The sequence below is a fragment of the Buteo buteo genome, chromosome 8 (assembly GCF_964188355.1).
Source record: "Buteo buteo chromosome 8, bButBut1.hap1.1, whole genome shotgun sequence".
Taxonomy (NCBI): domain Eukaryota; kingdom Metazoa; phylum Chordata; class Aves; order Accipitriformes; family Accipitridae; genus Buteo; species Buteo buteo.
This window is the reverse complement of record NC_134178.1, coordinates 1,338,884-1,365,490: the sequence shown is the minus strand read 5'-3', so window position 1 is coordinate 1,365,490 and position 26,607 is coordinate 1,338,884. Positions and strand designations below refer to the sequence as shown.

The 26,607-nt window shown below is 35.1% G+C and overlaps 1 protein-coding gene across 3 annotated transcripts in view; it reads left to right on the top strand.

The window, feature by feature from the left end:
• The window catches only part of RPS6KA3 (ribosomal protein S6 kinase A3), a 77,731-nt gene that overhangs the window by 46,204 nt on the left and 4,920 nt on the right, over positions 1 to 26,607 (top strand). For 2 of the 3 annotated variants that reach the window (XM_075033419.1, XM_075033422.1), the window contains 14 exons: positions 840 to 877; positions 1,269 to 1,411; positions 4,551 to 4,621; positions 8,543 to 8,631; positions 8,909 to 8,973; positions 9,075 to 9,177; positions 9,997 to 10,121; positions 12,133 to 12,258; positions 14,059 to 14,148; positions 18,430 to 18,588; positions 22,141 to 22,302; positions 22,502 to 22,578; positions 23,686 to 23,803; positions 25,988 to 26,128. In XM_075033419.1, coding sequence (XP_074889520.1) covers positions 840 to 877; positions 1,269 to 1,411; positions 4,551 to 4,621; positions 8,543 to 8,631; positions 8,909 to 8,973; positions 9,075 to 9,177; positions 9,997 to 10,121; positions 12,133 to 12,258; positions 14,059 to 14,148; positions 18,430 to 18,588; positions 22,141 to 22,302; positions 22,502 to 22,578; positions 23,686 to 23,803; positions 25,988 to 26,128 — 1,507 coding nt within the window. The remainder of the gene's footprint in view (positions 1 to 839; positions 878 to 1,268; positions 1,412 to 4,550; positions 4,622 to 8,542; positions 8,632 to 8,908; positions 8,974 to 9,074; positions 9,178 to 9,996; positions 10,122 to 12,132; positions 12,259 to 14,058; positions 14,149 to 18,429; positions 18,589 to 22,140; positions 22,303 to 22,501; positions 22,579 to 23,685; positions 23,804 to 25,987; positions 26,129 to 26,607) is intronic. The other variant, XM_075033421.1, reaches the window with a different exon arrangement.

The following is a 26,607-nucleotide window of genomic DNA, read 5'->3' as shown; positions in this document are numbered from 1 at the left end:
CCTATCAAAGGTTGAAATTACTTGCAAGTTATGGATGAGATAGTACTAACTCTCACAGGCTGTTATATACCTCTCTCTGTACCTGTTTCCCACCATGGAAACTGCCAGGAGGAAAAGGGAAGGGTAGGGGAAAGGGGCAAGTCCTGCTGGGTCCTACCTCTTCCCCAGGACGGAGGAGCTGAGTCCGCTGTGTCGGGGGTGTCCTGAATACTTTGCGTGCTTTTAATTGCGATTACATTCAGTGGTGGTTAAGGATAGCTGGCGTCTCAGAGAAGTGTGGCCTTTTTTGTGAGTGAAGTAAACACAAGGTCTGCTCTAAGTATAGGTAGACCATGGGTCCTCCCCTTTGGTACAACATGTGAATATTTATTACTTGGTATTATTTGAAGTGGTCAGCACCCTTTGAAACGGTAATTCACAAATGAACGCCCATTTTGTATGCATATGCAAACATACATTGTGTTAACACGTCAGTTTAAGAGAAGTAGAACTATATCTCTATTTTTAACAGTTGGGATAATGACACGTGCTGCAGATGGCCAAAACTGAAAGTTCAAGAAAAATGTTACTACGTACCATGCTGAATTTAACCAAATAGTTAAATAAAACTCAGATATGTTGATTATGTTTCATGATCTTTAAAAAGAAAGAATTGAAGGAAAAGAAAATGTGTAGTTTCAAAATATCTCCTACTAATGATTCATTTTCATGCATGTTCAATTCTGCTTGTCTTTGCGTATGCTGTTGTGCTTATTCCTAAATGTTGTCAGTACATTGTCTGAAACAACAGTTAAAAGATATTTTAATTAATTTATTTTATTCTTTTCATTGTTTTTTAGCATCCTGCTTGATGAGGAAGGACATATCAAATTGACAGGTGAATAAAGGGAAATTGCAACACTTGGATCTTTTCTGTTCATAATAAAATCTTTGCATTTTCCTTTTTTTTTTTTTTTTTGGTAAAGCAATATGGTAAAATAAGTAATTTTAACTGATAGGTAATTTTGCTGTGGTGCAAATAGTGTAATTAGTTTGAAATAAATTAAATCTATAAATATTTAAATAAGATATCTGCTTTACAAGTGTATCTGATGTTACAGACCTGTGAGAATGGATGGAGGGGAGGAGAATCCTATAATTCCCATGTGTGTATTTGGGTGTATATATGAATGACATAAGCATCATATTTCACATTATGGTGAAAGTATTAACCGTGGGTGATTAAAAAAAAAAAATTACATTTAGAACTTTTTTTTTTCCCCTTCCAGATTTTGGTTTAAGTAAGGAGTCAATTGATCACGAGAAAAAAGCCTACTCTTTCTGTGGAACAGTGGAATATATGGCACCAGAAGTCGTTAATAGACGAGGCCATACACAGAGTGCAGACTGGTGGTCATTTGGTGTTTTAATGGTAGGTTTCTGGTAAATGTAAATAATAGCAAAACTATGCTTCACAAGGTTTGGTGAAACAACTCAAATGTTAAACTCTAAGGTGAGCTTTAAATGAATTCTAACTACCAAAAAAGTCTAAATTATATGAAATTAATAACAATACCACAGAGTTTGGATCAAGAACATGGACTAGGTCTCATATCAACACCAACAATACACCATATTTTTGTTGCTGTTGAATTGAAATATTGTCCATCTATTGTAGTTTGAGTGCTATGGAGACTAATAGGAATACTAAAGTATACAGGAAAAATACTGTCTCTTCCAAGGCAGGGAAGAAATTTAGATCCAAATTTTGAATTTGAATTTATTCTCAAGTGGAAAAAAATGAATGATAACTTTCTAATTAGTCTCCAGTGTAATTACAACTTACAGTAATGACAGCTGTTGCTCTCGCAACAGAATAATCTAAATGGCACTGAGCTGGTATGGGATATGGTTGCTCAATTGCTTACGGTGTTTCTACAAGACATTAACTTCTGTGAAGTCGCAGGGTCAGGGGAAATAATATGTGTATCAAATATGGCTTTGGAAAAGAAAAATCATGTTTGGTATTTTAGGAGCTCTGAATGGCTTTTAATATTTATAATCTTTGTGTGCATTTTTGGCATAAAGATTAAATAACTGTATTTTTAAAGGAAATGGTTTTGTTTCTTACTGCTTCTGATACATATGACTGTAACAATACAACTAATGTGTGTGCTTTGTAGTATGAGAAGGACTCATGTCTGAAAATAAGTCATCCTGTCACCTTTTAATTGTCTAGAATGCTGTTGTGATCTGAAAACTGACTATGTAAAAGTAGCACCTAATAACTAAACTCTCTCCAGACAGACAAGCACACACGCACCCCATCACAACTGCACATTTTATCCATAAGAACACAGTCAATTAAAAGATAATTACAGTGTACTTGCAGAATATTTGTTGTTGATAACACAAACATAGTTAAACTTCAGCTTTACTTTATAAAGATGGAAAACTTAATTTTGTGCTTATAAAGTGCATATGTCAAAATTGAAAATCGCTGAAAGATATTAGACATGACTGGTGTAGCTTCCACAGTCTAAGTGCACTGCTTTTTAAACACTTTGGCTTCTACTTCAAATACAAAAATACGACCTTAAAAAGCAAATTGTTTAAATTAGTATATGGAATACAGTGCAGTTTTCTCTAAGACATATTTTTGTTGCTTGCATTTCTAGTTTGCATGGTAATTTTCATAGACAATCTGTATGTATCCACTCATAAATCATTCTTAATTAGAATCTGTGTTGATTGAGAATTCAAGTGGTTGTTGGCGTGGTATGAGTACACAGTATCTCGACTGAACAGAAGTTATAGCATAGAAATGGAGACTAGAAGGATATCACAACAAATCATTTGGCCTCTTTTCTTCTGCTGCTAGACACTAGGTATGTTTAAACCATCCTTGAGAAGCACATTCCAATTTGTCCTTTAAAACAGTGACTGTTTTAAGAGATGTCAGACATCTAAAAACATTCATTTAAGGTTTTCAGAAGCATTATGCATTTATTGAGGTATTGTCCTGCTGAAATAGAAGATGATAACTACGGAAGGCCAATGTTGGCTTATTCTTAAAGTACTATTGGCCTATTGATGTTAGAATATAGTATTTTTGAGGGGGACAAAGAACATGTATGCTAAGTTGTTAATACAAGTGTGTATGCTTCTGACAGAGAAGCTTGCTAAAGAAACTTTTTACTTCAAGCAAGTGTAAGCGAAACATGCAGCACTACAAATTTACCTTTAAAAAGTTTTTTTGCAAGTGCAATTTGTGAAGATCATTCTAAACTATAAACAAAGAAAAGGTGAATTTTTTTAATAGTTTTGGCTTATGCCTCTCAATCTTCCTGACAATTGTCTTAAGAAGTGTTAAAGTTACATTCAATTTAAAATTTTAAATACAAGTATACATGTAAAAATAATATTTAGAGTAAAAAGTATCTAGCAGTAGTGAAGACTTAGCAGCTTTTATTCTCTGAATACTTTATAAGGTAGTAACAAATTCAAAATTTTATTTTAATAGAAAAGGGTTTTAAAAAATGCTGTTAGTACAACTTCATGCTCTTATTGTAGATCTAAGAATACTACAATAACACATTATTCATGCAAGTTATCCATGTACATTTTTAATGCTTAGAAGGCTGAATGTTTGGGTCGTACCAGAAAAGAGAGGATACCTTGTGTTCAGGATGACTTAAGTTTGCATAAGCTGTTCAGAGGATTCCTTTATAATTATTTTAATTTTGATGGCTTTAAGTGTATGCCATGAAATTTCATTAAACTAAGTTGGTTTGCAATTCTTAAACCAAAAATCAGGATTTCTGCCTCAGTGTTGGCTGCTGTGACTGCTGCCAGACTGCTTATACTACCTCACTTGGATCCGATATCCCTGCAGTATACTGCAGCCCAATGGAAGTGCCTTTATATTTATCCATTTTTACTCAGTCACTTTCAGAACAAATCAGTATTTTAACAGTGTTTGTTGCCTACTACCAGGCACTGTAGAATGTGCATGCACGTACTGTGTAGCTCTTACGTGTTCCTTCAGGCTTTATTTCTGCTGTATGCATACAGTAACCACTTTTCATCATGCATGTCCTTGTCAATCAACTAACCTTTTTCCCCTTTCCAATTAAGGCTATGTACATGCCAAGTTTAAAAATTTTGACCTTTTTAAATATTTCTGCATGAGGAGAAATCGTCACTAACTTTTGAAAGGGGAATCTTCTTCCCTACTCCCCTCTCCCTTGAAAACTAAAATACAGTTGTATGGATCAAGTCTTCCAAGAATAAACTTTCTAGGCAGAAATGAAACACAGAATGTTATATTCTAAATTGTTCAGATAAAAGCATGTAAAGCAAGGTATCGATATAGGAAAATATTTTGCAGCTTTAAAAATGGCAAAGGCTGCTTAATTTTCATAGTAATTTAAATTGTACAATAGAAGTTGTTTTGCAAAGACTTGATTGTTAACATGCATGAACTTTGGAAGGTTAAGATGCTAAGTAGTTTTGTCAAAAATTAGTTTTTGTCCAGGTAATGTAATTGATGAAAGTTTTACTCTATACAGTTTGAAATGCTCACTGGTACTCTACCTTTCCAAGGGAAAGACAGAAAAGAAACCATGACTATGATTCTCAAGTGAGTACACTCTTATTTATATATCTCATCAGGTATTCTACAGGGATGCCCTCCGGGCTGCAATATCTAATTTCTACTCTTCCCTCATTTCCAAAGGTACTGGTAAATCCTCACTCCCTATTCCATACTATTAATTCTCTTTGCCACCTATCTAATTTGCCTTTCTATTCCTCCCCCATACCAGGTACAAAGAATTTCATAGCAGCTCTCTAATCTGTAATAACAACTTCTCCAACCATATGATCTTTCCCATCTTATTTCCATAATATTTTTAACTTTCTTATCCTTTTTGATAACCTCTGCATTTTTTCCTTCTTGTTTTTTGGTTTAGGTTGTTTTGGGGGGATTTTTTTTTTTGCTTTTTTGGTTTTGGTTGTTTTTTTCCTCAAGAAAGTATTTTCTCTGCTTATCCCCTTCTCTATCTTACCAGCTCCTCGCCCTACTTCTTTATATTACTGGTGCTGCCAACAACTTGCTTCCCTGATACTTCCTCTATTCGCTAAAGTGCATCCTCCCTTATGTACTCTCCTATGACTTGCCCAAGCTCCAATTTTCCCCTTTGCTATCTCCAGTATAGATTTTGCATTAGCTATATTGTGGAAATTGCTTTCCTTCATGCAGTTAACGTTCTTGTTTTTGCTAATGAAGGCCTGCTTTTTTTTTTCCTTGCTGATCCCCTACATATTCTCTGAACTAATACAACCTGTGACATAATTGTCCCGCTTTTGGGACTGTAGCCTAATGCTGTGCAAACATCTCTGTTTCCTCATATCACAGTTTCACTTCTCTGTTTCCATTCATTTTTTACTAATGCCTTTTTTTTTTTCCCGTGGAAGCTCGTAAGACTATTTTAGTTTTCTCATTTGTTTTCTGCTTCATTGTTCATCATTGTTCTTAGTCCTGTTACCACTTGTCTACCCATATATTGAAGCCAGCATCTCTTTTGCACCAACAGCCTGTTTTGAAAAGTAAATATATGAAATTCTTTTATATTTTTTCTAATTAGAATTTGAAAACTGCTAGAAAACAAACTCATTCTTTTCCTTGTTTTTGCTTTCATAATGCATACATGTTATGTTATTCTTTGCCCTTGTTTTTCTTCCTCATCTTATGTTTGCAAATGTATTTAGTGATGCTAGTTTCTTCTGCTGCCTCAATACCATACCAATTCAAATCTTCCTGTTGTGATTATTGAATGTCTTTAACTAAAAGGTTCTATCTGTTCACAGCAAGCATAAACTGCTTCTGACCACCTCCTACTTACAAGAAGCTAGTCTGAGATAGTTCTACTGTACCCTCACTTATTTCAGGAGCCATGCGTTTTTTTTCTATCCATGTCTCACAAGTCGCATCTTTCTCTTCTTTCCTTTGCCTGCATGTGACTCCACTCTGTTCCTCAACGGTCTTTCCACTGTTGCTACAAAAATCTTCTGTATTCAGCTGCCATGTAGAATATCCTCCTTGCATCTCCCCAGTTAATTGACATTCATAATTACTTTCAGATTTCATCTGAGCATGTATCTCTAATTCCCTTTCCAACTTTATTTTCTCACCTCCTAGTCTCTGTAATTGTTACTAGTTTCAGAGAGCTGCACAAAAAATGTGATATGAAGTAAAGCAATTTTACCTCTGTTTTAATGTTCTGTACGCTTATGATTATTACCTACATATAAATCTGTTTTGCTGTCGGTGATATGAACAGCTGAAAAACATAAGATATTTTAAAGTCTTTTCTGATAAGTTGACATTTTTTGTCTGGCCCCATAAGAATGGCAGTATGTTTTCTTTTTATTTTCTGTGTACTAGTAAATGTACTATAGTTCTCCTTAAATTTTTCATAAAACTGTTTAAAATGGACAGGTGTGCCTACAAATTCATATTTTCTTAGTGTATCATTTCAGATATATTGCTTTTCTTACCTTCTGTTCCTGAAAATCCACAGAAAATGTATTCTTTTTATAACATATGTTTTTCTGGGCTCTTTATTTCTCATAACATTACCAAGACAAGTTTTTGTTTATTCTTGTGTTTTTTACCTAAAACTAAGAAACTCTGCAATTTGAAGAAATCATAGTTTGCAGCAATAAAGTTAACTTTTTAAAGCATCTTTTCTCCTTTACTAAAGAGGAATACCTTCATATAAAATTCTGTCTTCGTCCATCAGGAATGTCAGAAAAAAAATTGCTGTCACTCATGTAGTTGTATAACCTAGGAACTCTGAGGACGTGGTGATCGCCTTTTCTGCTGGGTCATGTGGCCAGTAGAGGATTTTGTGAAAGATGCTCTGTCATGGAAATGGCGCAATGACAGTCTTAATCTCTGTGTTTTGCACAAGGGCCTCCAATTCATTCCACTGTGGCTGCAGTACATACCAGTCCTCTAGAATTTATTTTACATACTTTGTTTCTGTTCATTCAGTCACTTCTCCATAAGATTAATTGCAGTTATGTTTTTGGCGTGGTTTTAGATTTTTCTAAGCAGTTGACCTCTCATGCTGAACCTCCAGGCTGCATCCTACTGTTGGAGCTGGTTTGGATTATAATAGGACAAAGATTTCCACCTACTGCAGCGCAGTCCTATCATATTTAGTTGTCTGGGCTCTGTCCTTCAATAACATTGTAAATGATACCATTGTGCTTCTGCAGACAATGTGTTCCTTGCTTCCTTCTTACTGTGTAGCTCTGTGATACTTTGCTGTGAACAGAAATGACATCAAGTGAACGTGCAATGAAATCACTGCATATAAAGCGTATGAGTAAGAACAGAGCTGCTAGTGGTGCGTGGCAATCGGGGAAGCGTTGCGTGGCCCACTGCCCGTTCCTCCACTCCACTGGTGGTCTTGAGCTGCCTTTAGGATGTTATTGGAGAGCCCAGAGAAGGCAAAGTTCTTCAGACTTCCCCCGCCCCAGCCTCTTTAATGCTGAAAGGAATAGAATAGAAAATTTAGTAAATTCCAGTTTTAAAGTCACGAATAGTGAATCAATGACAACGTGTATGCACTTGCTGAAGTGATGTGGAAGTGGACATCTACAAGTAGCTGAAACACAAGGCAAAACATGTCTTCTGGTTGAAACACAGAGAAAGCTTGTGTCATGGATTGTTACGGAAAAAAGCAAGCTATAGGTTGAATGAGAGATGGAAAGGAGGTAGTTACGTCTATCCTTACCATTATCATGGTCATAAGAAAAAGTGGGACCCAATAACAGTGTGCGGATGGAGGCTCAACATTAAATGGAGAGGACAAAAATATGGTGAGGATTACAAAACGAAATTAAATGACAGAACTGCAAAAACTTAAATGTAGAAATTCAACACTGGCAAGTTGGGAAGTAATACTTGAAATAGATTGGGGGAGAGCAAAAAGAAAGGAAGCAGTGATTTTTTTTCTTCTCTTTTTTACTTGCTAATCTTGTAAGGTCTGTCCTACCTTAATTCAGTTTCTATCTTCTAGCTTAGGTTTCCTGTTGTTTTGCTTGGGTGTTGTTGTTGTCTGTCATACTGTGGTAGTTTTCTTACCCCTTCTAAAATGTCTTTTATCTTACTACCAGAATGGATTTGCTTGTTTGGTGTCATTTGGTAATAACTGGACTTAAAAGTGGATCAAAGCATATTACAAAAACTTTTAAGTTTGTAAACTGTTATCCTATAATATTCTTTTCTACATTTTTTACCACCTCTTCCTCTACTTAAGTTCCTGAGTCATTACTGAAAATATTATACTACTCAGAGAAAAAAAAAAAAAGAAATTACAGGTTTACATGACTGACAGCACTTTTGCTCTGTTTCTGATGTCTGAAGGCAATTTCTTAGTGATGCTGTTTCGTTTGATATGGATTTGTTGAATGACAAAGGACAGGGGGAATGCAGAGTTAATTCTTACCTAAATATGTTTGTGTGCTATTAATTATTTTTGTTCTATAGGGCCAAACTTGGAATGCCCCAGTTCTTGAGTCCTGAAGCACAAAGTCTTCTGCGAATGCTCTTCAAAAGAAACCCAGCAAACAGATTAGGTAAAGTGTTCAGCAGAATATTTTCAATTTGATCATAATATTGATAACGTCAATGATCATTAAAGTGACTAAATAAATTTACAGTTTCTGTGTAAAATAGGCTTTGAAGTAAGAACATAGTTTGCCCGTTTGCTCCTCTAATGATAGACAAAATATTATCATTTCTGGTATTCATACATCTAAAATTAATGCAGAAGAAATAAGAAATATAATTTTGCTAGTCATTCTTTTGACCAAGAAGAAAATAATTCACAGACATTTTTCTTCCTTATAAAAGGAGCAGGTCCAGATGGAGTTGAAGAAATTAAGAGGCATGCATTCTTTTCAAAAATAGATTGGAATGTGAGTATCTTATTCAAAATTAATTCAGTGAATTTCTTAGTTAAGTGTTTGGTGGTGTCATATAACTTTTTAATTCACTCTGGCCTATGCCTTCTCTTCAGAAATTGTACAGGAGAGAAATTCATCCCCCTTTTAAACCTGCAACTGGCAGACCTGAAGATACGTTTTATTTTGACCCTGAGTTTACAGCAAAAACTCCAAAAGGTAAAAAGATAATAATTAAACAAGTTACATATTCAAAAATTAGAAACATTGTTCCTCTTCAGTTTATGTAAAGTGTCTTGTTCTTCCAGGTGTTGCTGGGCTCAATGAATGCTCACAGACAAGTATTCCATAGTTCATAAAAGTTTTTGTGGTCTTCAGTGTAAATATATTGTGAGGGACAACTGAGTTGTCCTATGTTAAAAATAATCCTCAGCAACAAAACATATACATCAGTTCAATTTTTACCTAACTGATCTCATTTTTTAAATTCAAAAAGATTATCTGTGTCTCTTTAAAGGCTATATTCTATGGCTTCATTTCATTCATGATGGTGACTACATACTATGTATATGTAGAAGCTTAGTCATTTCAGACTTTGGGTGGCAAAGTTGCTGTTTCGGTGCAATCTGTCTCTGCATAGTTTTACGCTGATCTATTCAAAATATGATAGAAATATTTGTCTTTACAAATTTAGGGTGTTACCAAAATTTGAATACTTCCCCTCCATAAATATAGCATAGGTATGCTGCTATATGTAAATATTTTCTGCAAAGTAGTGGGGTTTTGTATAATAAAATATTGTCTGACAGTAATTTGATCTTTGTAGTCATTAACTATCATTTGTGTTTCTACATGGTATATGCAAAACAATTCAGTAATTATTTGTATTTTGGTCCTCAGGAGCACTTTCTGCAGATTCCAGTTTCTGCGTACTTTATAGAATAAAGCTTGCTTTATTAAAGTTTGCTCTTCAGAGTAGACATAATCTCAACTCTAATTTTAAAAACTTTGCTTGTAAGTACATGATATGTTTTTCAGATTCACCTGGTATCCCACCTAGTGCTAATGCACATCAGCTTTTTCGGGGATTTAGTTTTGTAGCTATTGCATCAGATGATGAAAGCCAAGCAATGCAGACAGTTGGAGTGCATTCAATTGTCCAGGTGAGTACATCTACTTGAAAGAAAAAAAAGTCAATAAAGCAGTATTGCTACCTCTTGGTGGGGGGATTGTTGCCTTCATCACAGAATGAAGTACCATGACAAAGTCATTATCAGCTTTATACAAGAAAAGTAAAGACCAGATTACTTTATCCAAACAAAACCTCTGAAGGTGCAGGACCTGTTTAATTACTGAGCAGCCAAAGGTGTGAATAGGCTTCAACCCTTAAATGAAAACATTTACCAGCTGTACTGTATTAACTCTTGAATATCAAGCCATAATTATAAGGTGGAGGGGAATTACAGACACCTTGATCTTTTTCCCCTATGCATGAAAATATCAGTTGATTCCTGCAGTACAGTAGGAGGAGGCACTGCGGTACAATTGTGAATTGTATCTGGATGTTTTGGGCTTCTGTGTGTTTTGGAACCTGTGAACCAGCATGTATTCGGTCCCTCCCAAGCCACTTTGAATTAATGTGCTAATCTGTGATATTTTGTAACTCATTTCAGGGTATCACACATGCAGTGTTACAGTACGCACCCAAGCATTGGCTTCCTAGCAGTATTGGAATGACTCCAATACGGTCTCCCATATTAATAATTGTGAGGTGGTCACTTGTAATAGCCTATTGCAGTTGCTATTCTTATATATTCTGTTACTGCCAGTACTGCTTATTTTTGGACAACAAACCTTTGGTTAGGTGCAGTTTTGTGTGGGACAAGAAAGGTGGACCTTATGCTAGAATGGGGGAGAGGCATGCCTTGTGGCCTTAGGAGGCTGAGGTCATTCTAAAAGCATGCTTCAGCACTGGAGAGTTTACAACCAGCAGGGAAAAAAGCAGGTGCATGTACAGGGAAGAAAATTAAGACCTCTGCAAAAATTGTTTTTCTACCTCCTCTTTCTGCTTTTAACAATTCTAATTGCCAAGGAAGGCTGAATCGTGAAAACCATCTGGTGATCTAAATTGTGTTGAAAACTTATTGGTGCATAGGTAGGAATAAAAAGGTATGCTGTATGATTGGGTTTATTTATATTTTTCGTTGCAAGGATATTTTGCAAATGTCTGAGAATTTTTAAAAAACAATTTATTCAGAACATGAATAGCTCTTTTATTTCTTTAATCCTCTGATTATGTCTAGAATAGTCATAACATGCTTGTTTGTACACATTACCTGTTTCATGTGTAAGAAATCGCTACATTTCAAGGGTTTTTAGATCCTTTCTTATTCTAAAGAAGCTGTCTGATTTGGTATACGCATCAGAATGACTTCTAGTCCTGAAGTCTTGCTAAAAGCTTCTGCAAGCTTTTCTGTACTCCTTCTTTCCCACATAGTTTTGTGGATGAAATTCTTTCTCTTTGTATATGGTTTCCTTCTCTTGTAAAGGTCTGTTTCTCTGCTGCCTTTCCTCTGTGCCCCTCAACCGCTTCCTCACTCCTATTTCCTCTTTTCTGTGCTGCAGGATACCCAGATGGTTTCCTGCGAAAGCTTTGCATCCTTTGCACAGACTCCTTATACTACAACACCATTTCCTTCCCTCACAGGGGTGAACACTTGTCCTTCTTTCAGCTTTTTATTTCTGTGAAAGGATTTTTGACTGCCATTCCGTGCAGTTTCCAGTTAATCTGATTCTATTCAGTATGGCTGAATTTTCCGGCTGGCATTCATCTATTCAGATAATAGAAACAGTGATGCTTTTTTACCATTATTTTATCATGTAGTCTTCTGATCTTCTTTGTTTTGGAGATTCTATCTTTAATAAATCATTAACCAGAAAAATCATGTTGTCAGTTTCTAAAATACAGTAGGCATTGTTTACAATGTGTCTAATATGTAATTTATCTCATACTAATATCAAACAGAAGGTAGTGGCTATTTAGACCACTTTGACTTACTACAGCCATCAGTTTAAAATTTGAAGCAAATCAGTAGGAATTAAAAAACTTATTTTTATTATAAAGATCAGATATATATTTAGAATATTCATCAATTGATAATGTTATTTTGGTAGCAGTTGCACAGGAACAGCATTCAGTTTACTGATGGATATGAAGTAAAGGAAGATATCGGAGTTGGGTCTTACTCTATCTGCAAGAGATGTATTCATAAGGCTTCAAACATGGAATATGCTGTAAAGGTAATTACTTTGTTATGAAACGCTGTTTTCAGGTTTTAGCATCGTAGTCATTGTGCATCATTAATTTATTTGCAATAGAGAACATAGCAAATGAAGATAATTTTTCTAATATGAAAAGATTTTAGATGCAAATATGAATTATACTAATCAACCAAATAGAATATTTACTGGCAGATATTTATAGAGAATTGCTATGGGTTTTGTTATCTGTATGCTGGTTTGGATGGTGAAAAGCAATCTTCAGTCTTTGAAACACCTATGTAATTACAGTAAAACTGATGGGAGTAACATGACTGCTTCTAGAAGGAAATGTACTATGAAAAGCTTACATGACTTTTCATCTTTTTTTAAAAGTGTGATTGATTACTTTTATTTAAACATAGTTATATATGGGGTTTTTGCTTCCAAAGTAGATTCGTAAATTGTCAGGTATGTATGAGTTCATAACAGTGCTTAAGTCTGGTATACCTTCCAGAATAAACTTAAACTCTTTGTCTTTGCTTGCTAGTTTTTTTAACAAGTTTTCTAATGTTTTTATGTTATTCTGTCAGGCTTTCTAGCACTTCTTTGAAGGCATTAAATTCTTAGTTGAAATCAGTAGAGTTCCCAGAAGTGAAATGATAAGGGTTTTTTGTCTTTCTGTATAACACTGTGGGCCTGAATGGTTATTATGAAAGCAGGAGTATGGATTTGCAGACTTTAAAGCAGGGGGGGAAGATTTAAATCCTGTACTATGAGGTGGTTCTCTTTTTGAATTGTTGAACAGTTTACTACTAAGATATGTAAAATGCGAACATAAATTATGTTTTGCTGTATCCTTGTACGCAGATTGTCTATTGGAAACCCTCCAATTTCAATTTGGTAGTTACATACTTGTCTTTGTTCTGGTTCTGGCCAGGAACAGATTTGACTTCTGTGCTTGCAATTTGAAGTAATTTCTTGAAACTGGAAGAAAGTAGTGGCATAGCTGTTAATTCTCTAAGCTGTAACATTTACTGTGAAGATTGCTTTGCTTTTCTGTTGCCTCTGTTGTGACTTTTTTCCTCAAGGAATCATGAAAAAAGAATGAGGTGATCAGTGTCCAATGTGTTAGGATGGTGCTGGTAGCAGTAAGAGCTTAAGGATGACAAGAGGAAGAAGGGGTAAGGCAGAGATAGAGAAGACATTAGAGGAAATTCTGTAGTTCAGAAGGAGACAAAAAAAGGAAAATAAGAATAATACTTTTTAAGCAGGGCAAAATAATATTTTGCTTGTTTGCACAGGGAGAACTTCGGAGCCTGATAGCAAGCCTCCAGAGATTCAAATGAACTTTCATACTGGAATACTTGTCTGAATTAACTCTGAGAATTTTTTCCTTTTTCTTATTTTTGATTCCCTTACTCTCCTACTTGGTCTTTTGCTGCACTAAGTATGTGTTTGAGATTAGCTTTCTAAAAATCAGTTCATTAGCGTTGCCAAACCAGTATCTCATGTCAAATTAGGAACTTCCTATTTTATTAAATGATGGATGACTAAGTCTTATCTGCTGAACAGCCTTGCATTATTTATCACAGCCTGAGGGATCAGATCACTTATCCTCCAACATTGTTTTCAACTGAGACATTTTTTCCATGTTTTTCCAACATTTTTTGCTTTGCCTTGCTGTTCCAATTTAAGAAACTTTGTTTTGGTTATAATCCGTGCCCTTTACCAACAGCAATAAATATTGGTTATCTGTTTATGTTAGTAATCACACCAAAGTGTTACGCTATATAATATTCACCAAAAGGATTATGCCTATGTATCTATTTGCTCTTACAGATTATTGACAAGAGTAAAAGAGATCCAACAGAAGAGATTGAAATCCTACTGCGCTATGGACAGCATCCAAATATTATTACTCTAAAAGATGTAAGTAGTGTGTTAAAGACATCCTTTAGTGTATTATAATTGCATATCACTTTCTAATTTGAGAGATGACAAACTACATAGTTTAGATTTATGTTCATGTTTTTCAGTATTTAAAAATAAAACAATGTTCTGATGCAATTTATTCAACAATATCCAATTTTTTACTGAGATGTCTCATTGTCATCTTTTAAAGATGCTCATGTTTTGGTACAACATAATCCTAAGCAGTCAAATAATTCATCCTTCATAAATCCTAGCACAGGAATAACTCATTTAATGTTGGCTGTATTTTTAAAGGAACAAGCAAGTTTTTTGATTGCTTAGTTAACTTTGAATCTACTTTTGTTTACATTAGTCAAAAGCAATTTTAAAGTACATTATTATATAACTGAGGACTCACTGTTAGCACAATACCCAAAGTAATTTTCATGGACAGTAATCAGTATTACTCAGTAGTGGACAAAATCTTTTCAGAGCCATGGTCATCACTTTTCATTACCTAGTATCTTTATCTGGTCTTTGTATGGAAGGTTGTCTAGGTATTTTTTTCTTATATTATTTGCTCTGACCACGGAAACACTTTGAACATAAAAAGCAAACAGTAGCATAAGTTAGGAGGTAGAGGTTTTTCATAGTGAACAGTAGATTCTGATGATCTAACAGAAAAAGAATATTGTCTTTCTCTCCTTGATTATGCATCAAAGAGGATTAAAAATTAAAAAGGCATATGCTTAATGACTTTCTTAGCCTGCAGGGAAGTGTTCTGGTCCCCAAAACCAAACCTCAAGCAAAACAGCTAACCGTTTCCAGGAACCTGAGCTCAGCTGAAGGGAGATTCTCAGACATTTTGAAGTCATTAAAACAGTAGCGCATAACTACTGTGGAGATGAGTACTAGAGAACTCTGCCTAAAGTTCTTCTACTATAATCTGTCTTCACTTCATCAGTATCATGTAGTTTGGCCCTTTCTTGGGAGAACAAAATAAGTCAGATACACAAGGGAGCCCACCATGGAGCTTACCTTATTGCAAGCTAGATATCATAATTACAGTCCCACTTTCTATTTGTTCTGCTTCACATGGTTGGACAGTAAAGCTACCTGAAAGCAACTGTGCTAACACTCAACCTGTATCAGTATTCACATTGCTTTTAGTGCTGCATGCGAGGTTTATGTGCGATTTTAATTAAATTATGGAGGTTATGTTATTTAATGAGGAAGACAAACATAAGGAATGTAAGTACTTACCTGAACTTTAGCATTAAAAATAGTTCACACCGAGAGCAGCGAAACCCAGGCAGCTTTGAAAAGTTGCCACATATGCTGAATTATTTTACTTTGTAATTAATTCTTCATCACCAGTCATCTTCCAGCAGGAGCCATCTTTCATTCACACCAACAGTAATACATAAATAGCAAAAGGAGACTACAAAAAAAAAGCCTTAAGTACGCAGAGAAAGAAAGATAGTAGGCTGTAGTTCTCACTTAGTTCTATTTCAGATGAATTCCCCAAGCAGAGTTTATGGAAGTGTGTCCAGTGTAAAGAAAGATGTATAGGATTCATAAATAATAGAAACTTGTATAATATCTGCTACTGTAAGAATTTAACATTGATTTAAGTTTTCATTGTCCTAATACAGATGCATGGGGCAGATTGCTTGCATATCCCACAATATAGTGGTGTGCTATTACAACTTTCAGAGGAAAGAATAAGGAGTACTTGGCCTTCAGGCCTCAAACTCATCAAGAGCACCATGTATTATTATACGAATAAAACTCAATGTTGATTTGACTCAATTTTTCTTCAGTTCCACACCAAAATCTAAATGTTTCTATTTTGAAATGCCAAAATAAAATGTTTCGGCATTTAAGTGCATGTCTTTGGAAATTACTATTCTGCAAGAAATAATTTCTTTCTTTTCTTGTATTTCAAGAATAAATGCAGTAGTGCTTGAATTTAGCTTAGGATGGAAATTTTCATTCTTGCCCAGCCTTTTTATGTAATTTACTTCTGAAGGTGTTTGGATTGAAACAATGGATATTCAAAAGACCAAATTCTTTCTGCAATGCACGGTCCTCTGGGGTTTTTCCTTCTGATTGTTATCAGTGGTCTTTTTCAGTTACACAGTATATAAACAAAAGAAGGAGCTATATTGTGCTAAATCAGATGTCGTCCTTATCCAATATCCTGCCTCTGATGGTGGCTGTTAGTGGATGCCTAGGAAACAGTGTAAGAACGGAGGAAGCACACAGCTTCCAACAGACCATTACCTAGAAACTTCCTGTGCCAGGCCATTATATGTATTTCACTCTTTTTTTACCTATTAGTTACTGTTCTGTAACAGAACTTTTGTCCTGTTTTGAGTTATTTAAAGCATTGGCTGAAGAATCTTTTCAGAAGCATTTTAGAAACCTGAATACAATATATCCAGTCTCCTTGTCCAAGTGCTTATTTATGAGTTCAAAAAAACTCCTAATATGTATGTGAAATCTTATTTCACTTTGCAAAACCCATGTTCTCTTTCTCCATTGCATTATATTTTGTTCATGTGCCTACATCTGCTTCTCACTATCGTTTCTTCCAGTTTGCCTGGTAGAGAAGACATGATCTTTGACTGATCTTTGGCATGTGTAGGAGTTCATTTTAAGAGCTACTCACATTTATGATCTCAGCATAATACTGTTCACCTAACTGTGAAGACAACTTCCAACAGTATTTCTTCAGTGCAAACAACTAAATTGATAATACCATTAAAGAAATCTGGGCAAGGGGAATGGTTTGTTTGGGGTGGGTTTGGGTTTTTTTGGCAGGCAGACAGGACCAGCAAGGGTTAGCAGGTAAAATAGTAACCAAATGCAAATTTTGCTTGAATGCCCCCTGCAGTACTGACGTGTGTGCTCTCTCATGTCAAATGAAATAAGCTTATTTCCTCATGTTCTACCAGGATTAGAGGGAGCATGCCTATTAAAAAATATCTAAAATGCCTGTTTAGCATCTAGAATTAGATAATTCTGCTTCTTAATACTGTGTAATATTTAAACGCTTAATACAAACACATTCAGATGATCAGCCACCTATATTTCATGGGCAAAAATTTGCTGTTAAATGAGAACATAGAAACCCATCATGTCGTCTTCTCCTTAAGATCATAAGCTTGTAAAGCTTGCAGAATTATTTCTTTAACACTCTTCCTCTTTTTTTATTTGGTGAGAAAATAAATCCTTTTAGTATAGTTAAGAGCACAAAAAATTCTAAGCTTGAAAGTTTAGTAGCCTCTATTTCCCAGGTAGCCTAAGACAAGGAAATTGGGATGAAAACTCTTTTTTTATTTAGCAGATATCTATTCCTAAATTTATTTTACTACAACTTGGATAATTGTTTCTACTTAAACACAAACTAGTTTTTATTTCACGTGTATTATGGAACAGAACGATTCCAACATCACCATAAAAAATAGGTTAAAATAATAACAGGGAACAGAGTCTGTAAAAGGTTTTGCTAAAGCAAGAACCACTTTCTGGATTAAGTTAAAACCCCAAGAAACTGCAACTGAAATGAAGTGCATAAGTATACCTTAAAACATGTTTCGGTATAGTTCAGTCTGTAGTGCCCCCTGGTGAAAATATAAATAATTCTCAACTGTTGTTTTCCTAGAAGATAAAACCCATGCAAAAATTAAGCCATTTTCCATAACTAGAAGTAAAGGCTAAAATATACATATTTTATAATGTTAGACTTTGGTATAGGCTTTATGTGCGGAGTAATGTATAAGTTATAGGCCTTTATCATAGCAGCTTTGTATGCATTGACTTCACTGTTCACAGAGGCTATTTGAGGTGAACTTAGATTTATTTTTTTCTTTTCTTTTTTGTTCAGTTGGAATGATCTCTGTTCATATTTGTAATTTGGTGCAATAATTGCTTCTAGAATTAGGTCTGGGTTTGCATTAATTAGACTAGTTTTCATTTATTACTACTTCTTAACTTCTCCCATGTCTAGTTTAATTTGTTTCAATAAAACTATGTGGGGAAAACTACATGTTATTCATCTTTTTTTGTCTTTAAACATTTACATGCCAGTATTTTAATGTTATTTCATTACTGTACTACCTCTTTGTAGAAGGTTTTGTGTTCATTTCTGAAGATGAACAATGTTTGGATAGTGTGTGGGGTGAGAAATATGGGAAAAATAATTGAACAGAACACCTGCACCATCTCTGTGCATTTCACAGGAAGATAGAGAATAAACATTTTGAAGTTTACCTCTTTATGTACTTTTTGCAGGTTTACGATGATGGAAAGTATGTATATGTTGTAACAGAACTTATGAAAGGAGGAGAACTGCTGGATAAAATTCTTAGGCAAAAATTTTTCTCAGAACGAGAAGCTAGTGCTGTTCTGTTCACAATAACAAAAACAGTTGAATATCTCCATGCACAAGGGGTAAGTTTTCATCTTGGACAAAATGCTTACAGATGTAAATATTCTTCTCTTTCAGAAGTATAAACTCATATTTTGACGTGTTCTTCTGTGCGGTAATTAAGTAATTTTTGGTAAATAATTACACTGCAGCAGGAATTTGTATTGAAATCAAAACATTCCTTGTCAGCTGTGTAGATGTCCAGGTAACAGAGGTCATACAACTGTTTCTGTTGTCCTGCATGCAGTCTGTCAGCAGCTCCATGGAATATGCAGATAATGACTAATAGGATTTGAGAGGAAGCAAGCCAGGAAGAAGTGCTAGGACCAGTGCTGCTGTTTAGCTATGGGACCTGATGTAATTGCAACCCCATCCTGTGATAGACCCTGCAAATTTATTTTCTACCTCTCACACTTTGTAAATTCTTCAACTTCTTGTTTTTGAAGAACATGGTTTATGACTTGTAACTCCTGTGCCATAGAGTCAGGAAGTTGTAGTGGACTGTTAGGAGAAAGAAAATTAATGGTTCAGGAAATTAATTTGGAGACAGAGGAAGTAGTTCAAAGATAGAGAAGGCCAGTGTGACAATCGCATGGCAAGAATGACAAGTCATGTTGCATTTTTAAGTAAACAAGAAAAGGGGGATAGAGAAAAAGCAGACAGTAAGGGTGCAGGGAAAAAGTCAAGCTGCTAACACCTAATGTTATTACCCAGGAAAAGGTGCTTTGGAACACATAGTACTCAAATTATTTTAAGAAACAAATAACAATTCAGCACACACTGTCATTTCTGGGAGCTATTTTTCAGGAAAACTTAGGATTGAAGTTATCTGGTGTATCTTATTCTGTGATTCACCACTTTCTTCAATCACTTGCTCACACATGGGTTTTTATTTGAGCCTGTGTGCACAGGTCTAGAATGCTTGGCTAGCAGCATCCATGGGAATTATGAATAAACCTTGATACCTTCTCTATGGAAATATAAATAATAGAGTAACACAAATCATCACTTGGTTCCTTCTTATACTACACATGGCCAAAGGCGGCCCAGTGTCCTTGTATCAGGTAAGGGATTTTAGGGGCCTTTGTTTCTTTACTGTAGATCTCTGTAAGTATTGGCATTTTAACTTGCATTAGATCACATGCTCTTTGGAACTTTTAATTTTGGAAATTTTGGGGTGTCCTTATGTTAAGTACACTTCTGCATGAAAGATGACCATATATGTAAATAGCGAGCACTTCAGTAGTCTAATTTTTGTCTGGAAGAGTCCTCCCTGTCTTCAGTGGATTTTTCTTTTGTAGCTCCTTTGGACACTGAAGGAGCTCATTTGAATATGGTATTAGGTAATACCTGTTTGACAGACTCCGAATCTGTGTGCAGCCTCCACAACCCTTCCCAGAAGGAGTTTCCTCCTGGGCGTTCGTTCATAGGATACTTTTGAACTGAAAAATTAGCTAAGCAAGGAATGAAATCTTCCTCTTCAGGGTAAGCAATACTTCAAGCTCTCACCCAAACCATTCTAAAAGTATTAGGGCCAGCATACAACAATTAAAGGTTGGCACAATAGACATCATAAAAAAGATAAACAAGAAGTATCCTGTCATCTTGGAGCAGAATAATTCTGCATGCTGGTAGATGATTGAGATTGCTAATCAAAAACACAATGCTAATAAATAAAGAACTGAAATGTCCTGCATATTGTTTTGCTCTCTTCTGTTGCTCTAAAATAAAATGTTTTTTTCTGTGCAAAATATCAATATAATCTAAACAATCTGACATCTTTTTAAAATTCACCTTTGAGAAAATGGCTTAATACAGGAAGGTATTTTATTTATTCTTTGACATAAACGTTTTGATTGCTTAAGAATTAGCATTTGGATTTTAACTAGACTGTTAGACTTACTCTTCCTTCTACTTGAGAATTGCTTCCCCTTCTTCCAAAAAAAAGCACAACTCAAGCAGACTGGTTCTGGATACAGTCTGCCAAATCCCCAGCTCTGTGCTGCTTCTGTTGCCCACCTCTTCCTTTCTACCCCTTTTAGGAACTATTTCACAAAAAACCTCACCAGCTAGAATAAAACTGTCGTTTTTTTCTTCTGCCTTTTGGATCAGTAAAGGATGTTTCATGCATTACTTAGAGAAAAAGGATTCTAATCTATCTAAACCACAAAAACTGAGGGCTATCAGGAGCTGCTTCTCTCCTACACTGACATCTCAAGCCAGGATGTTCCCCTTAACATCTACTGTGCCAGCTCAAATTCTTTAGTATCCTTTGTATATTTCAGCTGACAAGGTGCTTCTTTCCATAATTTTAAGTTGGTTTTTTTTTTTGTTAAATTTGAGAATTGCAAAGTATTTGCATGCTGGAAAAGTCTGTACTAAATAGAATTACTGTGTTAAATGGCTTTACAATCTGCAGACCCTCTGCAGTCTTTTCCTACTTGGTCTTCTGCTACTTACTCTCCTGAAACACTGCTAGCTTTCTGGAACAGTCCATACAGCTTCTGATTCTGCACATCATTTACTTTCGGGAGTTTGGGGGTATCTTCTCATTCAATTGTGATTACCTTCTTGAAATATTTCACCACAATCTCTTCCATTCAAATTTAACCATGAAAATCTGTGTTTAATATTAATCAAATACATAGCACAACCAGGAAGATAAAGGCCTTCATAGCAGGTCTATTTAAATATTTAAAAGAGGCGATTTAGATCCACTCCACTGTCTTACAGCAGTATATACCCTTTTCTTTACAGGGAGCAAAGACTCTAGAGGCTTTAGGCTAATTTGTCTTGTGAAGAAAATATGACAGGTCGTCTGATTTCGAAGACTGTCCTTGCACATTCCAGGTTTTATTAAGGCTTGCTATAACATAGCTTCAAATAAGATCAGATTCATTCTGCCAGAACTTTGGCAGCTTCTACAGTTTTTGTCAAGCATTTTATGTCTCAAGCACCTACAAAACCGCCACTTGGGAACCAGTACGGGGCGGGGGGTTTGACATGCCAGTCCATTAGGAGAATACCTCCTTGACGTTTTGTTATTTTTTGGCAGAACTGTATTAAAATTCCTCCTTAATCAGGCCTTAAATGTTTGCACTGAGATTAATTCAGATTATCTGAATGAAGAGAATGAATATAGAGGGTTACTCCAGCAGTAACTAGCATGTGGTTACATAGCACAGTGGCACATCAGCAGCTGTGGACATCTGTGAGTCCAAAAGATATTACTAGCCAAAGGTTCTGATTTAAAGAGCCTCATAGGTATGCATGTTAAAATAGGAAATACTTATATTCACCCATTAGGACAAGACATGTGGAACTGTCTGTACAAATAAATTAGGGGGGAAGTGGGATGTCTGGAGGGGGCTTTATAGTTAGGGTTTCCAAGTTAGAATTGTAGTACTCTAGACACCGCTGAACACCAGAGTACTGCAGCTGATATTAGAAGCAGGAAATCTGGAAACTGATTGCTGATGGGAGATTTGAAATTAAGTAGCAGAGTTGATAATTATAACATAAAGCCTTTCATATGTTTAGCCTATTGTATTTAGTGGCTTGTTTTATTTTTTTAGGTTGTTCATAGAGACCTGAAGCCTAGCAATATTCTTTATGTTGATGAATCTGGTAATCCAGAATCAATTCGGATTTGTGATTTTGGTTTTGCAAAACAACTACGAGCAGAAAATGGTCTTCTGATGACTCCATGTTACACAGCAAATTTTGTTGCACCAGAGGTAAATACCAGGATAGCTTATATGCCTTGATTTGTTTTTATGGGATTTTTTTTGCTAGTTAGATATTTGTTTCATTCTTGTGTAGCAAGTGAAATCACTTTGTAAACAGTAAAAATTTGAAATCTCTGTATTTTTATAGCATAATCAAAGCTTTTCTAAGCATTTTTTTTTTTTCAGAAAATATATTTGTCTCCCTCAGGTTTTAAAGAGGCAAGGTTATGATGCTGCATGTGACATATGGAGCCTTGGTGTTCTACTTTATACCATGCTTACTGGGTAAGGGTAATTTTAGTTTGCTTTGCTGTAGAATGGCAAACCAATATAAACAAAAAGAATAATAAATGTGGGCCCACTGTTGAAGATGTTTCTGTCAAGGCACTGATTAATCTCAACTTTGGCTTCAGTGGGGGTAGAATATGCTATGCTTTGCCTTTAGTAGAATCCAAGTCTGCAAGAACTGATGTGAAAAATTCTTGGCTTCTCATGTCTTATTTATTTTAGGTGTTTAATTTCTGCTTTTTGGTGATTTAGGATTGGTTGTTTCATGTGAAAGTTAGCTGATTAAGCAGCATATGTATTGAAGGAAATACATGTTGTAAATATAATTGCAATACGTTGAAGCATGATTGTGTGCAAAATTCAGCCACTGGATAGTTTGAAGTGATGCAGTTAGGATATAGTAAGTGCAATAGAAATGCATTTTTATATGCAACAGAAATGAATTGTATAAAAGACAACAATTAATAAATTCAACTATGGTTCCACAAGTTCAAAAGATAGTTGCTATTGCACCTGCCAAATAGATTATCTTTTTTTGCTGGATTATTCAGATTGCCACTTTGGTTAAGGATTAATATCATCAGAGACATTTTGGCATTTTAAAACAAATAAGTGACAAACATACCTGTTCTTAAAGATAATTCTTTTTTGGTTGTGGATATTCTGGTAGCAACAAGAATGCTTACAGTGAAGCAAGGAAAATTGCTGCGCCTTCCTTCCTCTAGTATCAAAACAGCATTTATTCTTTTTCAGACTCATCATAGAGTCTTCACATTTAATTTTCTAACAGCTTGTTTTATTACTTCACTAAAATAGGAAGGCTTAAGGAATATTTTCTGTAATTCAGGAACCACCAGTACTTAGACTGCTGTAGGAAAAATCTGGTTTTCAGACCCGATATAGAGGGAATACAATACAGTAAGAACAGATCTGTAGTCAGTGCTGTGCATTTTCCTGTGTTAAGAATAATTTATTTTTACAGCTATTTGACTATCTGTTGCCTATAATTATGTTGAACTCACTGAATGTTATGATCAGATTTATAATAACTGTTGAGGTCCAGGTTATGGAAGTTATTAACATTGAAATTGTTTGGTTAACTAGCTACACTCCTTTTGCAAATGGTCCTGATGATACCCCAGAGGAGATTTTGGCCCGAATAGGTAGTGGAAAGTTCTCTCTCAGCGGTGGTTATTGGAATACCGTTTCAGATACAGCTAAGGCAAGTATATTTGCTATGTCCTTTGGGGAATGAGAAATGGATTGCAATTGTAACATGGTGCTTGTAACGTATATGTTAGATCATATATGATTGGATAAGTTCCACCCACTGTTATTTTAAAATACTGATCTGATCCTTTACGTGCCTAGAAGTTTGTTTCCTACTTATGATCCTTTTGTGTTTCAAGAGTCACTTGCATGTAGGAAGAAAGACAGGTGTGCCTTACACTGTAGTAGTTAACAACTGTCCTTAGAAACATAGCGTATTTTATCAGTATTCACACACACAAGCAATCATCCGTGATGAGAAATGCTGTAATAAAACTTCATGTAGAAGCATGACATTCAATAATCATACAGATAGTCTAAATCAGGATAATGAAAATATTGCAATAATTACTGTATGCTCCACTGATTCAGGCTAGAAAAAGAAAGAGTTCTTCACATTTTTCTGTTTGGGTCATTTCTTCAGAGTTACCCAAGACAATTTCTCACAGTCTTTCATTAGGATTTGAGCAGTTCATTATTGTAAGTACTTTAAGAACTTTTGGTCCTTAAGGATGTCATATCTACTTAAAAAAACAAAATAAAAAACACTGAAGTATTATACTTTCTTTTTACTGTGTTTGTACAAAGGAATTTTAGACAACTTTTTTTTGGAGAAGTACAATTTTTACAGCAAATAGACTCTAAACTTTAGTGTGCAATATCCTTTATGCCCCTTCTGTGTAGCTACAGTAAAGTGCTAAATTTTTCCAAAAAAATGTTTACATATGTTGTGCTCTTATTAATTGATTTGTGATGTGCTTTCTAATGTACTGTTCTCATAACTCAACCATTTTCCCACAAATCATGTCATTCATTTGACTGACAAATCAACCTGTTAGAATAACATGTTTCCACTAATCTGGTAGCATCAGCTTTTTTCCTTCAATGTCACTCTATTCGGTTGTATTTGGGAGTCTAGAATGAACCAAAAACCTATCAGCTATGAAAAAATCTTAGATTCCTTTTTAATAGTATTTTTATGTTCAAATTCTTAATTTGAATTAGAAAACAAAGAATGTTTTATATGAAAATGTCCCATATTGCTAATGTGACTTAGATTATCTTAAATCCAGTTGTAGTCAACTAAATGTGTTTCTCCACAGGTAATTGCTTAATGTAGAAATGTTATTTATGCTTTACCCTTACTGACTGACATCTAACGTCATCTATAAAATATTATGCTGCTGTATAAATTTGTGTTCAACATCTTGAGTGTTGTACGCAATTCTCACTACCATAATTTGAAAAAGATAAAATAGAAGTTGAAAAGGTGGTAGAAAAGGATGTACCAAAATGAAGGTGAAAATCTGATCAGATGTCAAGAGCCGCTTCCATGTAAAGAGAGTAAAGAGAATATGGTGTTTCATCTCAGCAGAGCTGACTGACATGACAGACAAATGAGATCATTTCACTGATCATAAAAAGAAGGAAGGACTAATTCCTTTTCTCTCATACGATGATTTTATTAGGGAAATCAGGAATCATTCAATTAATATATTCTGCAGAAGTTAAAAAACAAATAGAATTAAATATCTGTTCATGTTGTTCACAACTAAATTGTAAAACAGCTGTGAAAGGTGTATGAGAATGGAGGGAAAAACAAAAGTATGAGCAGCAAAATGAGTTTGGAGGGGATGAGGGGAGAAATCACTAAGGGTACATACATGGCCAGCAGGAGTACTAAAATTCAACCTTCAACTTGCACTGTTGTTGATTGTTGGACACTGGGAAGTAATGCAAAGGGAAGGATCATCTCTATTTTCTTAATTGTTCCTTTCTCAATACTCATTTCCTATGTATCTGCTATTTGTCATTGTTAAAAATAAAATTCTGGTATAGTGGGGCATCTGCTCTACTTTAGTCCGATGTGCATATTTTTATGTTTGTGGATTTTGCCTCACTTAATTGGCTACCTTCCTGTTGCGTTACCAAACATCCATTAAGTCACATAATTAAAAGTTACAGTGTTAGCATTGCTGGGCAGTTTTTCAGCTGTTTCAAACTGATGTTATTTTTAACATATTTTTTTGACTGAACCTATTTTTATACTGCTAAAATCTTTAGTTTTGAACTGGAATCTGTTTTAAAGCTGAAGTTTTACTGTTATCCACATTGACTCTTTGTATATTATTGACAGGACCTTGTTTCAAAAATGCTTCACGTTGACCCTCATCAAAGATTGACTGCAGCCCAAGTTCTTAGTCACCCCTGGATAGTTCACTGTGACCAGTTGCCTCAATACCAGCTGAACAGGCAGGATGCTCCCCATTTAGTGAAGGTAAGTAGATATTTGTTCAGTTTGCTGTTTAGTCAAAATTAGTGTAAACAAAAGTGGTTTTTTTTTTTAAAAAAAAAAAAAGTTACTGTAGCATGGGTTTCCTCTAAATACTATTTAAAAGTTATGTCTGGGAGTTGCACTAAGCCATAAAATGAACTTGTAATATGTAATAGGATTTCATAAGAACCCACTCATGGAGAATAAATCTAATACATTTGAAAGAGACTTACATTTTCTTAGGTGTGAAATTTATTGGACTTACCTATACTGGGAGGCTTAACTGCCTTAAGACACCATAGAAGAAATCGTTCTTCTGATAGTGGAAAATGTTGTCAGGTGACTATAGCAGAGCTGAAAAATAGTTTGGCTATTTCACAGTTTCAGAGGAGGTTAACTGACAGTGACTAAAAGAAAACAGTATACTACATGATCACAGTATAAGCTAAAAAGAACTCAAAAAGGCAGTGTTAATTAAAACA